Raw genomic sequence first — 23,040 nt, 5'->3', positions numbered from 1 at the left:
TGAGGCGGCGGCGGCGCCGCCATTTTGTGCTGAAGCTGCCTCAGGATGGAGTCGACACCCGAACCGGAGCCGCCCGCCGTCCCCCGAGCCTTCAGACTCACCGCCCCGCCACGGAGCGCCGCTCCACACGCCCCTCCGCACCGCTGGCAACGCTGAACGGCCTCATGGAGCACAGCGGCCGCGAACGCGCCGGCCCCGGCTTGGGATGGGCCCGACTGGGCCTGGCCGGGGCCTGGCCGAAGCTGGCGGGGCCCAGCGCGGCCCCCGCCGGCGGCTCGTCCCAGGCGAGCCCGCCCTTCTCGTTGCTGCGCGTGGTGTCGCAGCTGCTGTCACCGCTGCCAGCCCTGCTCCAGCGGCTGCTGCCCGGCGCCGCGCTCAGCTCCGCGCTCTGCCCCGCCAAGGCGCCGCCGCCGCTGGTGCTGCTGCCCAAGGCGGACACCGCGCTGGGCTGGGCCGAGGAGGAACCCCCGGAGAAGCGGCCGGAGGGCGGCCCCGAGCCCCCGGTGGGGCTGTGGGGGGCCGGGCTAGCGCGGGGCAGCCTGTGGGCTCTTCCCATGGATCGGTACGTGCTGGGCTTGGAGCAAGGCAAGACCCACCTGCCCCAACCCCTGCGAGCCGAGGGTTTGCCCGAGGTTGAATTCCTGCGCAGCAAACGCCTGGCGTTCCTCCAGCGCTGGCACCTGCCCGTGCCCGACCCTGACCACGGCTACCACAGCCTGGAGGAGGAGCAGCAGCAGCAGCACAGGGGTGTCCGCCGCGAAATCGGGGAGCAGCGCGGGGATCTAGAGCAGCCCGAGGAGACGGGGAGACAGCCCGGAGGTGAACCCGCCGAGCAGGACGGGCTCCGGGAGGCGGCCGAGGAGGGGGAAACCTCGGCCGGAGAGGAAGGTGAGGACTCTGAAACAGAGCAAAACTTCCCCGTTTCAACCAGACCTGCCTGCGCGAATAAATTAATCGATTATATCATCGGGGGAGTCTCCAGCGGGGAGGAGAGTGAGGGTGAGGAGGACTGGGATGATGGCGATGATGATGATGATGAAGATGATGACGGGTTTGACAGCGAAGAGCTGCCCTCGGACTCGGACTCCGGCAGCCAGGACGGGGAGAGGCTTCACCTGTGGAATTCCTTCTACAGTTTGGATCCCTACAACCCTCAGAACTTCACAGCCACCATCCAGACGTCTTCCAGCGAGCCGGGAAAGGGAATGTCGGACATGGAGGAAGAGGAGGAAGAGGAAGACTCGTGGGCAGAGTCCTCCGAGGGCTCCCCGAGCTCCGAGGAGGACGAGTGGGACTGTGACAGCGCGGATGAGGCGGAAAACTTGAAACTTTGGAACTCGTTCTGTAGCTCGGACGATCCCTATAACCCTTTAAATTTCACGGCGGCCTTTCAGACGGCGGAGAAAAAAGGGACGGAGAGGCCGAGCTCCGTCCCCTCCGAGCCCTTCACCGTGTGTCGGGTGCAGCTGGAAAAACACAACTGCGGGGGCCACGACTTGGGCCAGCGCGGGGAGAAACCCGCCAGTTCCAAGCGGAAAAAGGTAGGGATTTTATTATGATTTTATTTATTTTGGTTTTGGGGATTGTGAAAAGAAAAAAAAAAAAAACCAACCCACGCTGCCGTGCCAAGCGGGGGTGAGGTCAGCGTTCCATATGCGCTGATAATTTCCCTGGAATGCTGCGCCTCATCCTCGGCGCGTGATGGGAAATTCTGAGTCTCGCTGACAAACCGGGGCAGAGAATTCTTCCTGTAACGCTCCCAAGTTTCGAGTTGTAATTTCTGTTCTGTGGGTTCGACATCCGGGAAACTCCAGGGCTGGGGTGTAAATTTTTATCCTGAGAAATTCCGAAGCTGCGAGGAGTTTCCCTGAAAGTTTGCTTTCTGCTTTCTGTTAAAAGGAAGTTACTTAGGAGCTGAAACCGAAAGAATTTTTAGGTTTTTTTTTTTATAACCCTCCTCAAAGAAATGGCTTGTTGAGTGTTCTGGAGTAAACTGAGGTTCCCATATAAATTATCCCAATATTCCCATTTTAAAGATATTATTAAATATTTTAACATTAAATCGCATATTAAATATATATTAAATTTATTATTTAACATATTAATATATAATAATAATTTTAATATATTATTACATAGGTTGTTTAATATAAAATATATTAAATATTGTATTTATAAGTATAATAAGTATTTTATAAATACTTATGTATCGAGTATTTATAGAATATTTATTTATAGAATACTTACATATAGAATATTTATAGAATACTTATTTATAGAAGAGATGTCATAAAAAACTGAACTTTTGACCACTAACAGGCAGAGTAATTTGATTTTTTGAGGAATTTGAGCATTAATAGTAATAATACCTGTGTAGATGTAGATAAACAGGAATTTATCCTAAATTTTGTGGTGCTGCAGATATTCAAGGTGGAAACCTCCAACATCTGGATGAGGAATGACTCGAGTACCAAATCCCTGAGCAATACAGTGGTGGAAGGAGTCATGCAAATACAAAATATTTATAATTATTCAGTATTTTTGCAGCAGATATGTTTATTTTCTCCCTTAATTTCCATTAATAATTAATTTTGAAGGCTGGGATTCCAGCAGGAATTTCAGGTGATGCTGAAAGAAGGGATGAGGTGGCTGCAATATCCCAAATGACGTCAGAGCCCCGGGAATTGTGGCCCCGACTGATGTAAAAAGGCTGCAAGGTGAGGATGGGGCTGATGTAACAACAGCTCCTAAAGCAGCTCCTGCAGCAGGGCCAGCCTCATCCTCAGGTATTGCCGGGAATTCTTGGGATCATTCAGCCACCTCAAAGCCATTCTCCATTGGAATTCTGTGATATTTCTGCTCCTAAAGCCATAAAAATAAAAGTTGGGAGTGTTTGGGCTCAGCTGTGAGGGCCCGTGGCACCTGCTGGCTCTGCTCCCACAGATCTTGGGATCACACCCTCAGGGATTCCCAGGTATTTTTGGGATTATTCAACCATCTTAAAGCCCTTTCCCATTGGAATTCTGCAATATTTCTGCTTTAAAAGCTATAAAAATAAAAGCTGGGAGTGTTTGTGCTCATTTTGGGCTCAGCTGTGAGGGCCCGTGGCACTTGTTGGCTCTTCCCCCCTCAGATCCTTGGGATCACATCCTCAGGGATTCCCAGGTATTTTTGGGATTATTCAGCCAGCTCAAGGCCATTCCTCATTGGAATTCTGTGATATTTCTGCTCCTAAAGCCATAAAAATCAAAGCTGGGAGTGTTGGTTGCCCTTTGGGCTCAGCTGTGAGGGCCCGTGGCACCTGCTGGCTCTGCTCCCACAGATCCTCATGGAGTCACCTCTTCATCCCATCCTTGGAAACAACTCTGGAGCAACCTGGGATAGTGGGATGTGTCCCTTATGGAATGGGATCCCCCAAACCCCTCTGGAATTCATGTTTCCCATTTTCTGGCAAGGCTGGGAGCTGCCTGTAGCATAAACACCCTCCTCGTTGTGCTGATAAATCCTGGGAATGGAGCAGCACTTTTTTTTTTTTTTTTTGGTACATTTCCATGTTTTTCCTGCTTCCAGGAATATTTGTCCTTTAGCAGAGTCTGTTTTGAGGAATCAATCCTGATTTTAGAGGTGCTGACAGTTCAGTTTGTGCCTTTTTATAGCTGAAAGCAAAGGCACAAATAGTCCAGAGAAGCCTAAAATAAGCTGGGTTTAAATCAGACTTAAATCCTTACTAAAATCTTAGTCTAAACACTGCCAAGTGCACATCCCAAGCCTATAAATCCCTTTATTTACCTAAAATAGCTGAATAGCCGTTAAAAGGAGTTAAAAGTGGCAGTTTTGAGTTTTGTATTTTTAATCTTAACAATGAACTCAACCCCCTGGAATTCCAGGAAAAGGATTGTGACAGTTTTGGTTTGTATATTTTTAAAAATCTTACAATAAACTCCAGCCCGTGGAGTTCCAAGAGGGATTGTGGCAGTTTTGGTGTGTATATTTTAAATTTCCTAACAATGAACTCCATCCCCTGGCATTCCCAGAAGGATTGTGACAGTTCTGGTGTGTATATTTTTAATTTTTTTTCTGATGAGCTCAACCCTCTGGAATTGCAGAAGGTTTTGTCCTGGTCACACAGGGATGAATGTTCCTTCCTTATCTGTCCCGTGGTGACTCACCGGGCTCTTGACTCAACAAACCCCTTCTGCCTTTCGGGGTTTTTTGGGGGAGGTTTATGTAACCCTCAGCAATCCCAGAGCACATTCCCAGCCTGGAGTGTCCTGGCACAGTTACAACCCTGGAATGAGCTCACAAAACCCTCCAGGGCAGCCTGGAGTAACTCAGGAGTAGTTTGGGCCAGGCAAGTCAGCACTGGGTGGTTTGACAGATGAAAAATTTTGGGCAGGATTAGGGAGCAGGTTGTGGGATTCCAGACTGGGTTGGGTTGAAGCTCATCCCGTTTCCACCATCCCAGGGTGCTCCAACCTGGCCTGGGACACTTCCAGAGATGAGGCAGCCACGGATTTTCTGGGAATTCCATCCCAGAGTGGAGTTTTGGAAGGATTTATTCCCCAAATCCCATCCAAACCAGCCCATGGAATCCTGGAATGGTTTGGGTTGGGAGGGGTGGCCCAATCCCATGGGCAGGGACACCTCCCACTCTCCCAGGGTGTCATTTTATCCATTTTTTAAATCCATTTTTAATCCCTTTTTCCCATTTTCCCCTTCTTTTTCATTTTTTCCTTTTTTTTCCCTTCTTTTCCTATTTTTTCTTTTTTTTTTTTTTTTTCCTTTTTCCCCCCTCTTTTTAATTTTTTATCCACTTTAATTCATTTTTTTTAATCCATTTTTTTCTACTACCCAACCTGACCTTGGACACTTCCAGGGATGGAGCAGCCTCATCTCCTCTGGGAACTCCATCCCACTCAGGAATTCCTTCCCAATATCCCATCTCCCCCTCAACGAAAATTCCCCAACCTTTCAACACGTGCATTTATTTACCAACTTCTACTTAAAAACAACAGAAAAAAAATCAATTTAAACTTCCATTTGTGAGAATTCCTGATTGAAATCTTCTATTTTCCTTGAAAAAATGACCAAGTATTACATAAGCGATTATTTACCAGCTTATACTTACACACAACAAAAATATGAATTTAAGCTTCCATTTGCTGAAAACTCCTGATTGAAATCTTTGTTTTTTCCAGGTCACATTTGTTAAAAAAATGACTGAGTGGTACCTAAGTAGTTATAAAAACCAGAAAAAAAAAACAATTTAAACTTCAATTTGCTGAGAACTCCTGATTGAAACCTTTCTTTTTTCCAGGTCATGTCCCTTAAAAATGACAGAATATTACCTAAGCAGTTTTTTACCAACTTCTACTTACAAACCAGAAAAATATGAATTTAAACTTCCATTTGCTCAGAGTTCCTGATTGAAATCTTTGTTTTATCCAGGTCGCATTCCTTGAAAAAAATGACAGAGTATTACCTAAGTAGTTATAAACAGAAAAAAAACCAATTTAAACTTCAATTTGCTGAGAATTCCTGATTGAAATCCTTCTTTTTTCCAGGTCACATTCCTTAAAAAGTGAGAAAGTATTACCTAAGCAGTTCTTTAACAACTTTTACTTACAAATGAAAAAAACCCCAATCTAAACTTCCATTTGCTGAGAATTTTTGTTGAAATCTTTGTTTTTTCCACGTCGCATTCCTTGAAAAAATGACAGAATATTACCTAAGTAGTTCTTTACCAACTTTGACTTAGAAAACCAAAATTAAATTTCAATTTGCTGAGAATTCCTGATTTAAATCTTTGCTTTTTCCAGGTCACATTCCTTTAAAAAGTAACAGAGTACTACATACACAGTTATTTACCAACTTTGACTTACAAACAACAACAAAAAAAAACCAATCTAAACTTGGATTTGCTGAGAATTTTTGTTGAAATCTTTGTTTTTTCCACGTTGCATTCCTTGACAAAACGACAGAGTATTACCTAAGCAGTTCTTTACCAACTTTGACTTACAAACTAAAAAAATACAAACTTAAATTTCAATTTGCTGAGAATTCCTGATTTAAATCTTTGCTTTTTCCACATCGCATTCCTTGAAAAACTAACAGAGTAGTACATACACAGTTATTTACCAACTTTTACTTACAAACAACAAAAAAACCCCAATCTAAACTTCCATTTGCTGAGAACTCCTGATTTAAATCTTTGCTTTTTCCAGGTCACATTCTTAAAAAAGTAACAGAGTATTACATATGCCTATTACTAACTTTTTTACCAACTTTTTTACCAAGTTATTTACCAACTTTTACTAACAAACAACAACAAAAAAACAATCTAAAGTTCTATTTGCTGAGAATTTTTGTTGCAAACCCTTGTTTCCGCAGGTGACGTTCCTGGAGCAGGTGACAGAGTACTACATCAGCGGCGAGGAGGACCGGCGGGGCCCCTGGGAGGAGCTGGCCCGCGACGGCTGCAGGTTCCAAAAACGCATCCAGGAGACTGAGGAGGCCATTGGCTACTGCCTGAGCACAGAGCACAGACTCAGGGTGTTCCACAGGCTCCAACAATTCCATTCCCAGAGGACTGAGCCCTTCTAGAACCTTCTAAACTCCTGGGATTTGCCTGACCACCCCCCTCTCCCCGCCCTTAAATTAATGAAAATGTCAACCAGACGTGGCAGCTGCATGTGCTGAAATGGGGAGGAAAAAAAAATGGGAATTTCCCCCCTTTTTTCTTTTTTTTATTTTTTTTTTCCCTCCAGTTTGATATTGAACAAATTCCCATTTTGTTATCTTTAATTAAATCCCTGTTAAGGGTGCTCTTAATTGCATTCCTGTTAATTAGCACTTGACACAAACCAGACTGTTTGGGGTTCAATCCATTCCCAAAAAAAAGAAAAAAAAAATTGCCTTTTCCTTGGGAAGTGGGGACTGTTCCGTTGGATTTTTTGCACTTTGGAAAAGAGAGAAAAAAATAACAAAGCAAAACCTATTTTGAAGGAAATATTTATGGGGGTTCATGCCCTGGAATTGCAGTTTTGATTTAAAATTCCCTGAGGGATGTGCAGGTTTTTCCTGAGGGTTTTGTTGGTTTTTTTTATTTTTTGTGTGTGTGTGTGTTTCTCCATATTTTCCAGCTTCTCCAAAAGCCTCAATTTTAAAAAATCTTTTTCCTTTAAAAGGTTTTTCCCACTTCTTTTTTTTTTGTTTGTTTTTTTGTGCAATAATCCAATTTTTGGGTGTTTCTGGAGCTTTTTTTGGAGTGTGAATATTCCAGCCAAGCTTTGGTTTGATTGATTTAAATCATTCCCTTTTCCAGAGGATTATTCCAGAGGGTTCTGGCTGCTTCTCCAACAAATTCCTTGGGTATTTTTAGGCCAAGGAAAATTCCTCATCCCAATTAATAATTAAAACTTAATGAGGCTGTGGATGATGCTTGAATTTAGGGAGGAAAATTCCTTTATTATTGAATTAATCTCTGCTGTCATTCTGCTTTGGGGAGAGGGATTGAAGTGAATTTTTATATCCAATCTGCTTGTCTTGGTAATTTTCTTGGATTTAAGGAAATTATCTCGGATTTAAGGAAATTTTCTTGGATTTAAGGAAATTTAAAGGCAAAAATTCCCTGTTTTCCTCCCCCAAAAATCAGTATTAACTCTGTGTGCCTGCACTGGGGTCAGCAAAAACATTTCAGTGAGAGGACAAAACTATTTATATTCTTAATTTCAGAATATTAAATTATTTTAATCAAAATCGTTGAAGGGGGGGAGGGAAAAAGGGGGTTTGGAGCTGGAGGTTGGTGTGGGAAATTTCCAAGCAGGGGAATAAAAATGGAAAAAAAAATCCAATGTTTGCACAAAGTTGGGTCAATAAATCAATTATTTGTTCAGCTGGGCGGAATAATTTCCATTTTGCAGAAGAAAGAACTAAAAGTACTTTAAATTTATCCTTAATTCCTTCAGTCGTTAATTTGGACAAAAAATTATTTCTTCCTGCTTTATCCTGACTTGAAAATCCCAGATTTTTTTTTTGATTTATCCTTTATTTTTATTGCAGGAAGTGGCTCCTTGGAGTTGAAAAAAAATCCCCTTTTTGTGATGCAGTCAGAAAAACTCTGGGATTAATTAAATTAGAGTTGTGATAATTCAAATTCCAGCTGTTTTCCATCAAAAAAATTTGAATTTTTCCCTCAAAAAATCCCAATAAATTTGCATCACACCCTCAAATCCACTTGGAATTTTTTTTTTTTTTTTTGAGGATTTTTCTCTCATTTTTCCATGGATTTCCCAGCTGGTTTTTCCCAAGGATCTCCCAATCCCTGGGATTTATTTTTTGGGGGGAATGTGGTGCTTCAGTTCTTCACAGACAACTCGGATTTTTTGGTGCTCAGGAGAACCTTGGGAGAGCTGGGGAAAAAAAATGGGAAAAATGGGATTTAAATAAGGAACAGCTGCCTCCAAAGGGTTGAAAACCTTGGAAAAAATGAGATTTTTATCAACATTCCCATTGCTTGGATGAGCTTTTCCTTCTTCAACCTCCTTTATTTCCCAGTTATTCCATCAGAAAATGGAATTAACACCAAACCCATCCTTGAACATCTTCAAATCATTCCTTAAAATTTTGTGGGAATCAAAAAACTTAAAAGGGATTTAAATCAAAACTGTGATCAGCAGATTTTTATTTTTGTATCATTTTTGGGAGGAGTTTGGATTTGGTTTTCTGTGGGGTTGATTTTGTTTGGTTTTTCTTTCCTTGATTTGTGGCCGCTTTGTTGGGTTTTTTCTACCTGAAAAAAAGAAAAATAATTCTATTTCTGTACATAAGAAAAACTCTTGGGGACTAATCTGTAATAAAAGAGATTTGCAAGATAAAAAAATTGGGGAGAAAAAACTGCTGCAAAATCCAAGGGTGGTGGGAAGATGAGTTTGTCTCATTCCTTGTTTTTAGAGCAGAGAATTCCATCCAGGGGGATCTTGTCAAGATGGAAATTCCTGGAGGAGTTGGGAAATTATCCCAAAAATTAAGGGTGAAGGTGGCTGGAGGAATAAAGTAGATTTTTGGGGGGGATTTAACCAAAATCTTTCTGCCCCACCTCTCTTTGGAGCACGGGTTCTGCTCCACCTGGGAGTCCCTGGAATGCTGCGTGAGTTTTTGGGAAGAAATTCCAAATTCCTGGAGGTTTATTCCTTTAAAAAGCTTCACTCAGAAGTCCCACCTTGGAGCACGATCCATGTTTTCCCCTCTTTGTTTCCAGCTCTAAAAAGCCCCAGGGTTGATTTTCCTGATGGAATAAAGAAAAAAAACCTGGAATTTCCTTCAGCATTCCTGAAAAAAAAAAACTGGATATGGGCAATGTGAGGGGGATTTTAAAATTCTGAATGATCTGCTGCTTCTAAAATCTGCTTTAAAATAAAAATTGGGATTTTTTTTTTTTTCCCCCACGCTGAGAAAAAGCTGGAAGTGGCACAGCTGAGGTGCAGGAAAAACTTCCCTGGGCTTGGCAGCACATCCAGCTCCCTGCTGGAATTCCAGCTGGGAATTCTTTTCCATTCCATTTTTTCTGGAGCTGGGGAACAGGAGAAGGCAGAAATGTGGAATTTTGCCACATTCCCGCTGGGAATTCTTCATCCCATCAGCACGAGGAGAACAATTCCTGCTCTGGAGCTGCAGCAACTCCACAGGATTGAGGAATTCTTTTGTTGGGGCCCCTGAGCTGCTGCTTTGATCCCAAAATTCCTGTTTTTTTCTGGAGGTGGGAAGCAGGAGAAGGCAGAAATGTGGGATTTTGCCACATTCCAGGGAGAGCCTGGAATTCCAGCCCTAAATTTTCCTGCTGGGCTCTGAGTGGGGTTTAATCCAAGGTTTATTCTGATTGTTTGGAGGGGATAAAATCCCCAGGGAATAAAGGATTGGAGTCAGGAGCACCTGCCCTTGGGATAAAAGCTCCAGCTGCTCTCCCCTTCGATGGGCCTGGGGTTTTTTGGGAGTATTTCCTGGACTGTCTTCACCTTCTGACACTGCTGCTTTCTGCCCCCAAAAAATCATGGGAATTCTCTGGGAATTCCAGCCCAGCCCCGCCCCTCCCAGGGAGGAATTCCTTCCCAAAATCCCATTGAAACTTCTCTTTAGTCTAGCAAAACCTCAGGATGTGGGAATGTGCCCCTGGAGGAGGAGCTCGCTCCTTCCTTCCTTCCTTCCTTCCTTCCTTCCTTCCTTCCTTCCTTCCTTCCTTCCTTCCTTCCTTCCTTCCTTCCTTCCTTCCTTCCTTCCTTCCTTCCTTCCTTCCTTCCTTCCTTCCTTCCTTCCTTCCTTCCTTCCTTCCTTCCTTCCTTCCTTCCTTCCTTCCTTCCTTCCTTCCTTCCTTCCTTCCTTCCTTCCTTCCTTCCTTCCTTCCTTCCTTCCTTCCTTCCTTCCTTCCTTCCTTCCTTCCTTCCTTCCTTCCTTCCTTCCTTCCTTCCTTCCTTCCTTCCTTCCTTCCTTCCTTCCTTCCTTCCTTCCTTCCCTCCCTCCCTCCCTCCCTCCCTCCCTCCCTCCCTCCCTCCCTCCCTCCCTCCCTCCCTCCCTCCCTCCCTCCCTCCCTCCCTCCTTTTTAATTTTCTTCCTTTTCTTCCTTTCCCTTTTTCCATTTCCACCCTTTCCCCCCTCCCTTTCTCCCCACTTTTCTCCCCCTTTCCCTTTTTCCTTTCCCTTCTTCCCCCTTTTCTTTTTCCTTTCCCATCCCTGTTCCCTCCTTTCCCTATCCCAGAAAACCTCTCCCCATGATCAGTGAACCCATTCCAGCCGTGCCCTCTCTGGATGCTGAGCACATCCCCTGCAATATCCCTGTGGGATTTTGGGATCCAGGCCCAGCTCCCTCTTTGTGCCAGGCAGGAACAAAACCCCAGCAGGACATTTGGATTCAGCTCCTCTTCCCGATCCTTCCTGTGCTCCCTCTACCCCATCCCGGCCTGTGCCAGTTTCCTGGGATAATTTAGGTTGGATTTGAGGTCAAATGGCAAAGAGGGAAGAGATCCTAGATGGAAAAACATTCCCAAAGCTGCAGGGAGGTTTGGCTGGCCTCGCTCCAGGCCACATTCCAGGGGCTGTGGGAAGCAGGGCTTTTCCAGGGGAAACAATTCCCAGGGATGGGGCTTTTCCTGGGGAAACAATTCCCAGGGAATGGGGCTTTTCCTGGGGAAACGATGCCCAGGGAATGGAGTTTTTCCAGGAGAGACAATTCCAAGGGAATGGGGCATTTCCTAGGGAAACAATTCCCAGGGAATGGAGCTTTTCCAGGGGAAACAATGGATGGAGGTCTCAGGTGGATATTCTGGGATGGGTGATCAGAGGTTGATCTGCTCCCTGCATGTCCAGGCCCGACATTCCCACCAGGAATGATCCAGGGATCAGCACCTGCAGCATTCCCTGGCACCATCCACCCAAATTACCAGGGGTTTACAGCCAGGTGGAAAGAGCAGGAGGCAATTCCGTTTTTTCCTCATCAGCTCCCGTTCACCTGGAGTCATTCCTGGTGTCTGCTCCAGCTGGGAATGCCAGGAGGGAACCAACAAACACCCGGGATTGTGGCTGTGGTGTTTCCCAGCCTGGAATTCTCCAGCTGGGATTGTGGAGCAGGGGAGGAAGAGGAGGGACGAGAGCCAGGGACACACCTGGAGTGTGACAGGGACACACCTGGAGTGTGACAGGGACACACCTGGGGTGATGGGAACACACCTGGAGTGACAGGGACACACCTGAAGTGACGGGGACACCCCTGGTGTGATGGGGACACTCTGGAGTGATGGGGACACACCTGGAGTGTGACATGGACACACCTGGGGTGATAGGGACACACCTGGAGTGGGACAGGGACACCTGGGGTGATGGGGACACACCTGGGGTGATGGGGACACACCTGGAGTGATGGGGACACTACTGGAGTGATGGGGACACACCTGGAGAGGGACAGGGACACACCTGGAGTGATGGGGACACACCTGGGGTGATGGGGACACACCTGGAGTGACAGGGACACACCTGGAGTGATGGGGACACACCTGCAGTGACAGGGACACACTGGAGTAACAGAGACACACTGGAGTGACAGGGACACACTGGAGTGGGACAGGGACACCCTCCTGAGGACACCCTGACAGAATTCCCCGGGAACCCGCGGCTGCCCCATCCCTGGCAGTGCCCAAGGCCGGCTCGAACCCCGCTGGGACAGTGGGAATTGTCCCTCCCTTCCCGAAGGATGATCCCCAAACCCTCCCCAATCCCATCCCAAGATCCCAATCCGGGAGGTGACGTCGCTTTGGGGCCAGTGGCAGCCCCGCGTCCCTCGCTCCCAGCCGCATTCCCGGGTTGTTTTTTGGGGTTTATTTTTTCCCGGGAATGTTTTGTCCAGGAGGTGGTGCCAGAACCGTTCGGGACGCGCCGCCGCCGAGGCCACCTCCCCCCCGCCGAGCTTGTCCCCAAGGTGTCGCCTCCTCCCAACCGCTCTGGATGAGCTTTGGGACGAGGAAATCCAGGGCGGGAGCGACAACCGCCCCTTTGTGCGGAGCCGCGCCCGGTTCGGTGACATTCCTGCCGCCTGAGCCACGGGATCCTGCAGGAAATGTCCCCAAGCCGGGCTTGGTGTCCCCTAGGCGGGGTCACCGCGGGCTGCGTGTCCTCTCTGCTGGGTGACAGCGCTGTCACCTCACCGCGAGCCCCTTCTCCAGCTGCTTCCCTCCCTTTGTTCCCTCGTCCCAGCGGGATTTGGGGGCTTGGGATGGAGGAGGAGGTGGCAGCTGGTGGCTTCTCCATGGGGACAGCGGTGCTGGGAGGGAAAGGGGAAAGGGGAAAGGGAAAGGGGAAAGGGGGAAAGGGGAAAGGGGAAAGGGGAAAGGGGAAAGGGAAAGGGGAAAGGGGAAAGGGGAAAGGGGAAAGGGGAAAGGGGGAAAGGGGAAAGGGGAAAGGGGAAAGGGGAAAGGGGAAAGGGGAAAGGGGAGGAGAGGAGAGGAGAGGGAGAGGAGAGGAGGAGGAGAGGAGAGGAGAGGAGAGGAGAGGAGAGAGAAGGAGAGGAGAGGAGAGGAGAGGAGAGGAGAGGAGAGGAGAGGAGAGGAGAGGAGAGGAGAGGAGAGGAGAGGAGAGGAGAGGAGAGGAGAGGAGAGGAGAGGAGAGGAAGGAGAGGAGAGGAAAGGAAAGGAAAGGAAAGGAAAGGAAAGGAAAGGAAAGGAAAGGAAAGGAAAGGAAAGGAAAGGAAAGGAAAGGAAAGGAAAGGAAAGAAAGGAAAGGAAAGGAAAGGAAAGGAAAGGAAAGGAAAGGAAAGGAAAGGAGGAATCCTCATCCCCAAACCACCATCCCCGTCCAAGGCCATGGATCTTCCAGCAGGACATTCCCTCTCCTTCCACTGTCCCCTTCCTCCTCCTGGTGTCCCCAAGGGTTTTTGGGGAAAAGCAGCAAATCCGCCTGTCTTGGAGAGGGGACGGAATTTGGTCATCACAGGAGTCACCACAACCCTGAACTGACCTCCCAATTTATTTCCCTCAATCCCACATCCCTCCACTTCTCCGTCTTGCTCCTTCTTTTGGGAAAAAAAAAAAAAAAAAAAAAAAAGAGGAATTTGGGGCACAGTCACAGATGGATGGGGAGGGTGGGAGTTTGGGATTTGTGGTATTCCCAAGTTCCATGGGATGGAGCTTTTCTAGAGGAAACAAATCCCAGGGAATGGAGGTTTTCCAGGGTAAACAATTCCCAGGGAATGGGGCTTTTCCAGTGAAAAAAAATTCCCAGAGAATTGGGCTTTTCCAGGGAAAAAAATCCCAGGGAATGGGGCTTTTCCAGGGAAACAATGCCCAGGGTATTGAGATTTTCCAGGGGAAACAATGCCCAGGGAATGGGGCTTTACCAGGGAGACAATACACAGAGAATTGAGTTTTTCTAGAGGAAACAATGCCCAAGGAATTGAATTTTTCTAGAGGAAACAATGCCCAGAGAATTGAATTTTTCCAGAGGAAACAATGCCCAGGGAACTGAGATTTTTCTGGGGGAAAATGCCTAGGGAATTGAGATTTTCCAGAGGAAACAATTCCCAGGGAATTGAGTTTTTCCAGGTGAAACTGCCGGGGATGGTGGCAGCGCCAGGGTGCCACGGGCTGCTCTCCCAAAGGCACCGACCAGACGTGTTTTTCTCATCCCGCGGTTCAAAGAACTCCGGGAAAAGCTTTCGGGGAACTGGTTTCCCCAAATCCCGCCGGGGAACTGCTCTGATGTGGGGACCGAGCAGGAAAAACCCCGAAAACGCTTCAGCGGCCCGTGCTGGGGCTCGGTCAAATGTTCTGCTCCATCTTGGAAGTCTCATCCAAACCTTAATAATCCTAAAATCCCTGCTTTGAGAACCGGGGAGTTTTCAGGAACCAGGAATTGAATTTTTTTTCCTTTTTTTTCCGCCTCTCCCGAGCCAACATCTCCCCGCTGGTGCCACGAGCAGCTTTGCAAAGGCGCCGCTGAGACAGGAGGGTGAATTGGACTCCTTCAATCAGCGGCCCAGGTGCCTCCCAGACCCCACCTTTGGCCTTAAAAGACATTTAATTGAGGGCTGCGAGAGAAAATACCCGGTGGGCAGCCCCAGAAGTGCCGCAGATAATTATCGAGGTGCCCTACATACGGCTTGGCTGCGAGATCAGACGGGCCAGAAGAATCCCACATTGTTCCAAACCAACCGGGAGAGGGAAGTAACAACGCCATAATTACTCACCTGGAGTTAATTGACGGTAATTACAGCGAGCAGGCGCTTGGAGGAAGCACTGACTGGCCCTGGAGACTCACGGGGAGGGTTGGGACGGTGCCCTACGCGGCTCCGAAGGGGTTAAACTCCATGGGTTTGGTCGGGGAAATTTTTTTTTCCTTCTTTTCCCTCCCTCCCGGGTTATTGGCAGCGAGCAGAGCCGGGGTGGGAAGGGCTGGGAGAGCCGAGCCGGGCCGGGGCTTGTCCTCCGAGCCCCCCATGGGCGATGACATCGAGTGGCTGGACCTGCCGGGCCGCTGGACCTACGGCGTCTGCGGGGACGGCAGGATCTTCTTCATCGAGTACGGTCCTGCCCGAGCCGGGCTGGGGAGGGGGCTCTGCTGGGGCCGGGGGATGCTTTGGGGGGCAAACAACAGCTCCCCGCTGCTGCTGTGCCACGGCACCGACACCTCTGCTGTGCCACGGCACCGACACCTCTGCTGTGCCACGGCACGGACACCTCTGCTGTGCCACGGCACGGACACCTCTGCTGTGCCACGGCACCGACACCTCTGCTGTGCTCACCTTCCTCCCTTCTTGGGAGTTCTCCTCTTCACTAAAATCCCCTCGTTTGGCTGGAGAAGTTCCCCCTGGTGCCAAGAAATGGGAAAGGGTTTCTGAGCCCCCCGTCCCACGGCACGGACACCTCTCCTGTCCTCGTGTTCCTCCCTTCCTGGGGCCAGCGCTGTGGCAGTTCCCCTTTTCCCTAAAATCCCCTCGTTTGGCTGGAGTTTTCCGTGGTGCTAGGAGATGGGAAGGGGTTTCTGAGCCCCCTGTCCCACGGCACGGACACCTCTCCTGTCCTCGTGTTCCTCCCTTCTTGGGAGTTCCCTTTTTCCCTAAAATCCCCTCGTTTGGCTGGAGAAGTTCAAGTGGTGCCGAGAGAGGGGAAGGGGTTTCTGAGCCCCCTGTCCCACGGCATGGACACCTCTCCTGTGGTGGAGATTTCTCCCTTCTTGGGAGTTCCCTCCTCCCTAGACTCCCCTCGTTTGGCTGGAGAAGTGTCCCCGTGGTGCCGATGGAGGGGAAGGGGTTTCTAAGCCCCTCCAAGGGTCCTGACAGCCCCTCTTGTCCTTGTCCTTGTCCTTGACAGCGACGACACCAAATCCACCAGCTGGGTGCACCCCGGCACGGGCTACTCCATCCAGAGCGGGCACTTCTCCTGTGCAGGTGAGCCTCGGGCTCCTGGGGGGCGCGGCTGGGAAATCTGGACTGAAATCCTTCGGGAATGCAAAGGAGACCCCCCAAAACCGAGGCGGCAGGAGCTCCCTGTCCGCAGCTGGGGAGGGCTGCGGGGGTTGGATGGGGTGATGTTGTCTCTCCCTCCCCACTGTGGGTTTTCCTGCCGGGTTTTGCCTTCCCTCTTGTGGTCTCTGCTGAAGGAGAGGCCTCAAACTTCTCCAAAAACGCAGTTGAGCGCGGTGAGAGGGGACACAAAGTGTCGCCATCACCCCTCAATCCCTGCCCGCCCCATCCTGCCCTTCCCCGGGGGGGACAGGAGGGTGACCCCGGTGCCGGCCTGTCCCCGCAGGGCTGCCCCGAGGCTGGGAGGTGGACACCACGATGCACGGGGGCCTCTACTTCATCAAGTAAGTGGGGAAAAGGGGCCGAGGGCAAAAACTTTTGCATCCCGGGATGCTGCAACCTCCCCCTGGGCTCCGCCGGGACGGGGAGGGAGCAGCCCCAGCTCTGGGCTCCGCACCTGCAGCTCCTGCAGATGCAAAACTGGGGTGGGGAGGGCGAGCCTGCCACCCTCTGCCCCGCGTCATCCCGCAGGGAAACCTCCCCCGGAGCCCAGCGGGGAATTCCTGGAGCTCTCAGGGTGTTTGGGATGGGGGTCCCCGGGGCTGTGCTGGCCGGGCTCAGGCAGCAGGAGCAGCAGCAGGAGCGGCTCGCTGAGGCTCCAGCCCGAGGCGCTGCTCCCGGTTCATCCCACTGCCTTGTTCCCCGTTCCCTCTCGCCCCTTCTTTGCCTCCGGTGTTGGGATTGGGGCCGTGGCGAGGCGATTTTGGCGTCTAGACAGGCTGAGAGCTGCAGGCTGTGCCTCGCCTGGCGTGGGGCTCCGGCTCCTGCTGGGTGAGGCTGCTCCAGACGGGATCTTTGAGCCCGTTCCTATCTGCCTGCACCCGGAGCTCTTCCCTGTGTGCCCAGACTGCAATAAAAACCCGGCGAGAGGGAGCAAAGATCCTCCGGCGGGCGGGAGCAGAGCCGGGATCAGCCGCTCTAATCCGGGCAGCCGAGACGGGCCGTCCTTGAGTGGGGCCGGGGCTGCCCCGGGAGCTTCCTGCAGTTGTGACCTCGGGAAACACCTCCCTGCGTGTCCCAGGACCCGGGAATGGCACAGCAGGGCAGGGAGAGGGGCTGGGCTGCTCCAGGAGCCTCCTAGTGGGGTTGGGATTATGGAATTTTGTCGTGCCTCCTCTGGAGCAGGGATCACCTTCCCTGTGTGCCCCAGGGAATGTCACAGCAGGGCAGGGAGTGGGGCTGAGCCTGCCCTGGAGCCTCCTGGTGGGGTTGGAGGAGTTGTGTCCTCCGAGTCAGGGAGCACCTTCCCTGTGCCCCAGGACCTGGGAATGTCACAGCAGAGCAGGGACAGGGATTTGGACTGGGGGGGTTGTGGAATTTTGTCATGCCTCCTCTGGAGCAGGAGCCACATGTCCCAGGTCTGGGAATGTCACAGTGGAGCAGGGAGTGGGGCTGGGACTGCCCCGGAGCCTCCTGGTGGGGCTGAAATTGTGGAATTTTGTTGTGCCTCCTTCTCTGGATCAGGGACAACCTTCTCTGTGCATACCAGGACCCGGGAATGTCACAGCAGAGCAGGGACGGGGATTGGGGCTTGGGGAGTTGTGGAATTTTATTGTGCCTCCTCTGGAGCAGGAACCACCTTCTCCACATGTCCCAGGATCTGGGAATCTCACAGGAGAGCAGGGAGTGGGGCTGGGACTGCCCCGGGAGCTTCCTGGTGGGGTTGGAGCTGTGACCCCAGGAACCACCTTCCCTGTGTGTCCCAGGACCTGGGAATGTCATAGAGGAGCACAGAATGGGGCTGGGGCTGCTCTGGGAGCCTCCAGGTGGGGTTGGAGCTGTGGAATTTTGTTGTGCTGCCTCCTCTTCTGGAGCAGGGACCACCCTCTCTGCGTGTCCCAGATCTGAGAATGTCACAGCAGAGCAGGGAGTGGGGCTGGGGCTGCCCCGGGATCTTCCTGGTGGGGTTGGAGCTGTGACCCCAAGGACAGGGAGCACCTTCCCTGTGTGCCCCAGGACCTGGGAATGCCACAGGAGAGCAGGGACAGGAATTGGGGCCTGGGGAGTTGTGGAATTTTATTGTGCCTTCTCCTCTGGAGCAGGAACCACCTTCTCCATGTGTCCAATATCTGGGAATGTCACAGCAGAGCAGGGAGTGGGGCTGGGGCTGCTCCAGGAGCCTCCTGGTGGGGCTGGAGCTGTGACCCCAGGAGCAGGGATCACTTTCCCTGTGTGTCCCAGGACCTGGGAATGTCACAGCAGAGCAGGGATGGGGCTGGAGCCCAGGGCACAGAGTGGTGGCCGTTGTCCCCCAGGGGTGGCCCCAGGCCCAGCTGTGGGGAAGGGGGACACTGGGCACCCCCAGCCCGGGCAGCACCCAGTGCCCCATCCCGCTGCTCTCATGGGATTTTTCATCCCAGTCCTGCCCCCAGCTCTGCCTGCAGGAGGAAAGGCCCTGCTGTGCCCACGACTTTGGGGTGGGGGCAGCTCCAGCAGCTCCTGGTGTGACGTTTGAGGGAGCAGGGAATAACTGGACAGCAAATTGGGGTGCTCAGCCTGCCTGGTTAGGCCGAGGGGCTCCCCCGAGAGCTCCCCAGTTTCTCCTGGGATTTCTGGGATGTTTTTGGGGGGCTCCTGGGAAGCAGGAGGGCAGTGGGAGGTGGAGCAGCTCCTGTGGATCCCCTCTGCCTGCAGAGCAGGGGACAGTGGCCTTGGGGAGGGGACAACGGCAATTTCGGGGTCCTGCTGTGGGCTGGCAGGGAGGGAGGATGTTCCCCGAGCTGTGGGGATACAGGAGGCAGCGGATCCAGTGAAAGGCACCCTGCTGCCCTGCCCCTAATGCCCCGTGGATAATGGGGAGATTATAGGATCAAGGGCTGGTTTTCCCTTCCTGGCTGTCCCCAGGCCCAGGAGGGAATGTCCCCGCAGGGTCTGAGCCCCAGCTGGGTGCAGGAAAGTGCCACCAGGGTGTCCCCAGGGGCCTGGCAGCTGTGCCAGGCAGGGTGAGGGCAGTGCCATGGGTCAGGGCACGGGGCCATCGCTGTAGGGTGACAATCTGCAGTGTCACCATGCCCAGCCCCGGAGCCACCGGGGGCCCTGAGCAGGGCCCTGCCAGCCCCACCTGAGCCACCCTGGGCTCTTGGGGGCTGCCCTGGTGCTCATCCTGTCCGGGCTGCAGAGCCTGGGGGTGCAGATGTCCCACTGCAGAGGGTTCTACACCTGGCTGGCACCAAAGAGCTGCCAATTCCGAGGGATGTGTGGTCCCAGGGATGTTCTGGCTGTCCCCCGACCCAGGGGGGATTCAGGGAGCTCCCTGTCCCCCCCTCCCAGCGCGGCCATGCTCGGGGATCGTTATCCAAGGCCGGGCTGCAGGGGATGTGGGGTGTCACCATGAGGGACACCCAGCGGGGCCCCCTCTGTCCCTCTGCTCAGGGAACTTGTGTCCCCGCCGTGTCCCCGCAGGGTTTGGGATGCCGGGGGTGGGCTGGCAGTGCCCTCCAGCCCCCTCCTGACAGGCTCTGGGGTCCCCTCGGTGCTGCACGGGGGCGGTGGGGGATGATGGGGGGCAGTGGGGGGTGATGGGGGACGGGGGGGGCGATGAGGGGTGATGGGGGCGGTGGGGGGCGATGGGGGATGATGGGGGTGATGGGGGCGGTGGGAGCGATGGGGGGCGATGGGGGGCGGTGGGGGGTGATGGGGGCTGTGGGGGATGATGGGGGCTGTGGGGGATGATGGGGGCGGTGGGGGGTGATGGGGGCGGTGGGGGGCGATGGGGGCGGTGGGGGGCGGTGGGAGGTGATGGGGGCGGTGGAGGATGATGGGGGGCGATGGGGCGGCCCCCCCTCCCCGCTGGGTGCCAGCCCGGCGTCACGTGCCGCTCGGTGGCCCCCGAGCATGCCCAGCTCCGGCTCCGGCTCCGGCTCCGGCTGCGGCTCCCGCTCCGCCTCGGGCTGGGGATGGGGCTGGGGGTGGCCGGGGCGATGCTGAGCCCGTAGGCAGCGAGGGGGGACCGGCCGCTGCCCGCCCCGCACGGTGAGTGCCCCCGGCGCGGCTCCCTTCATTCTCCTCCTCATCCTCCTCCTCATCTTCCTCCTCCTCGCGGCAGCGCATCCCCTCACGGTGCTGGGGGGGCTTTTTTCGGCAAGAAGGGAGGGGGCCCCGTGGGCAGCGCTGTGGGGCCCGGTCCCCCCTGCACCCCCCGGCTGGCCCTGCACCCCCTGCCCCTCGCGCCGGGATTTGGGTGCCGAGCGGGTCCCCCCGAACCGTCCCCGCCGTGTGTTTATGGGTTTGTGTCCCCAAAACCCCCGAACGCTGCGGGCTGCGACACCCCGCGCGCCCCGGCTCCGCGGGTTTGGGGGCCGAGGGTTTGGGGGAGCCCCTCTGTTGGCTGTCCCAGCACCCCGAAGCCCATCCTGGTGAAAGGGGGGCTCGGAAGGGCCGGACCCCCAGCGCCGCGCTGTGCCGGGGACGGGCTGTGATGGATGGGGCTGAGATGTCGTCTGGCGCTTCCCGGGGAAGCCGAGACCTTCCCTTGGCTCCGCGGCTCGTTTGGCTGCCGGCTGCGGGCGGAGAGGGTCCCCATCCCCATCCCCATCCCCATCCCCATCCCCATCCCCATCCCCATCCCCATCCCCATCCCCATCCCCATCCCCATCCCCATCCCCATCCTCCCCCGGGCCGCAGGAAGGGCCGCTCCCCTGCCCCGGGGGGTCTCTGCCGGTGCCGGAGCCGGAGCCGTTCGAGCCCCCGCCGCTGCCCCGAGCCCTCAATCGCAGCTTTGTTGAGCCGCTCGGAGGGAAAACAGCCTCTGATTCATCACATGATGGGGATGTTAATACGCCACGAGTCTATTAAAGCCCGGCGGAGGGGCCGGAGCGGCCTGTCCCCCCCCCCCCCCCCCCCGGGGCTGCCGGGGACCCCAGAGCGGCTCCGGTCACTGCGGTCACCCCGAGGGCTCCGCGCCACCCGGCCCTGCCACCCCCCCCCCGGCCGCCCCCCGCTCCAGATGGCCGCGGGCGCCTCTCCGTTAATCCCCGGGGGCTCTGCGGGGCGGCCCGGCCGTGCAGGGAGCGTTTGCTGCAGGGTCCGGCCCCCCGGGCCCGGCGGCGCTGCGGGGGCTCTGCGGGTCTGCCCCGCTCTGAGCGGCTGCGGGAGCGCCCTGAGCCCGCCGTGATCCCTCTGTGCATCCCTCCATGGATCCCTCCATGGATACCTGCATGAACCCTTCTGTGATCCCTCCATGAATCCTCTTGTGAGTTCCTCTATGAATCCCAGCTGTAAATCCCTCCATGGATCCCTCCATGAATCCTTATGGATCCCTCCATGGATCCCTCCATGGATCCTGGTTGTAAATCCCTCCATGGATCTCTCCATGAATCCCTCCATGGATCCCTCTATGACTCCCTCCATGGATCCCTCCAGGAATTCCAGTTGTAAATCCCTCCATGGATCCCTCCACGGATCCCTCCCTGATCCCCGCTCGGTGTCCCCGGTGCTGGTCCCATCCCCGGGTGCTCAGCCCTGCACAGCCCGGCCTGGCTGTGCTCCTGTGGCTGCTCCAGGTCCTTCCCCGGGTCCCGCTGGTGTTTCCTCGTGGGAAAGGAGAGCTCCTGCCCGGCTCTGGGGCTCCTGCCCGGCTCTGGGGCTCCTGCCCGGCTCTGGGGCTCCTGCCCGGCTCTGGGGCTCCTGCCCGGCTCTCAGGCTCCTGCCCGGCTCTCAGGCTCCTGTCCCGCTGGGACCTGCACCCGTCCCTCCTGTCCCCTTCCCTCCTGGGCCTGGCAGAGCTGGGGGACACCTGGGCCTGTCTCCCACCCCCTTGGGGACACAGAGCCAGGGTTAGGACTCTCAGGGAGGGGGTGGCTGAGGAATTAAAATTCCTGAGCTAAAAATCCCACAAGAAGCACAAAATCCAGGCTTTAGGGACAGCTGGTGTTTGTGGGGGACCCCCAGCCCACCACGGGGGGACCCACCCTGTGCACTGGGCCACCAAGCCCTGCTGGCAGCCAGGGACATCCCACGGGGACAGGGGATGCCCAGAGGTGGCCCTGGCAGAGGCGGGTGACACGGTGACAAGGCTGGCGCCGCAAACCGCGTTTTCCTGCCGAGTTCCCATAGAAACAGGCGGGAGCAGCCGCCGGGCTGCCGGGGGGGGGAGGCAGAGGAGGGACACGGCTGGTACCACCCGGGGACAGGTGACAATGCCACCAGGGCACCGCTGAGCACGTGGGGAGGGGACAAGGGACAACAGCGTGGCCCTGTGTGTCACCGTGACATGGGTGAGTGTGTGAGTGTGTGTGTGGGGAAGGGACAAGGGACAACAGTGTGTCCCTGTGTGTCACTGTGTCACAGGTGAGTGTGTGAGTGTGTCCACATGTGTGTGTGGGGAAGGGACAAGGGACAAGAGCATGGCCCTGGCTGTCACCATGATATGGGTGAGTGCGTGAGCATGGAAGGGACAAGTGTGTCCCTGTGTGTCACCATGACACAGGTGAGTGTGTGAGCATGTCCATGTGTGTGTGGGGAAGGGACAAGGGACAACAGCGTGTCCCTGTGTGTCACCATGTCATGTGTGAGGTGTCCACGTGTGTGTGTGCGTGGAAGGGACACCAGCATGTCCCTGTGTCACCGTGTCACGGGTGAGTGTGTGAGGTGTCCATGTGTGTGGGGGGAAGGGACAACAGCGTGGCCCTGTGTGTCACCATGTCATGTGTGAGGTGTCCACGTGTGTGTGTGCGTGGAAGAGACAGCAGCGTGTCCCTGTGTATCACCGTGTCACGGTGACTGTGAGGTGTCCATGTGTGTGTGCCCGTGTCGCGGTGCCCACGACAGGCCCAGCCTCGGGCACAAACCCCCCGAGATGGGCCCTGAGGGGTTTTTACCCCCCCCTGAGGGGGGCAGCAGGGCCGGGGGTTGTTTCCTGCTCCATTTCTCCCAAATCTCGGCTGGAAATCGCGGCTGCTCCTCTCTCAGCTCCGTTGCTGCTCCTCTCTCTCTGTGCGTGTCTCTCCCAGGATTCGGTAGTAGCATCCCCCACTGCTGTT

General features: G+C 53.7%; 2 protein-coding genes and 1 long non-coding RNA gene across 3 annotated transcripts in view; 1 reads left to right on the top strand and 2 right to left on the bottom strand.

The window, feature by feature from the left end:
- LOC310919239 overlaps window positions 1–23,040 on the bottom strand; it is a 190,737-nt gene that overhangs the window by 30,136 nt on the left and 137,561 nt on the right. The window lies entirely within an intron of this gene.
- Window positions 1–23,040, bottom strand: part of SOX13 (SRY-box transcription factor 13) — a 156,009-nt gene that overhangs the window by 3,339 nt on the left and 129,630 nt on the right. The gene's annotated exons all lie outside the window — the stretch shown is intronic.
- On the top strand, window positions 21–8,881 carry PPP1R15B (protein phosphatase 1 regulatory subunit 15B). Its single transcript, XM_083878462.1, has 2 exons — window positions 21–1,541; window positions 6,391–8,881. Exons 1-2 carry the CDS (start codon window positions 165–167, stop codon window positions 6,601–6,603), a joined length of 1,590 nt encoding a protein of 529 aa, XP_083734588.1. The 5' UTR covers window positions 21–164; the 3' UTR covers window positions 6,604–8,881.

Source organism: Zosterops lateralis (assembly GCF_965231275.1).
Source record: "Zosterops lateralis genome assembly, chromosome: 26".
In the NCBI taxonomy this organism is placed as follows: Eukaryota; Metazoa; Chordata; class Aves; order Passeriformes; family Zosteropidae; genus Zosterops; species Zosterops lateralis.
This window is presented reverse-complemented; position numbering and strand designations above follow the sequence as displayed.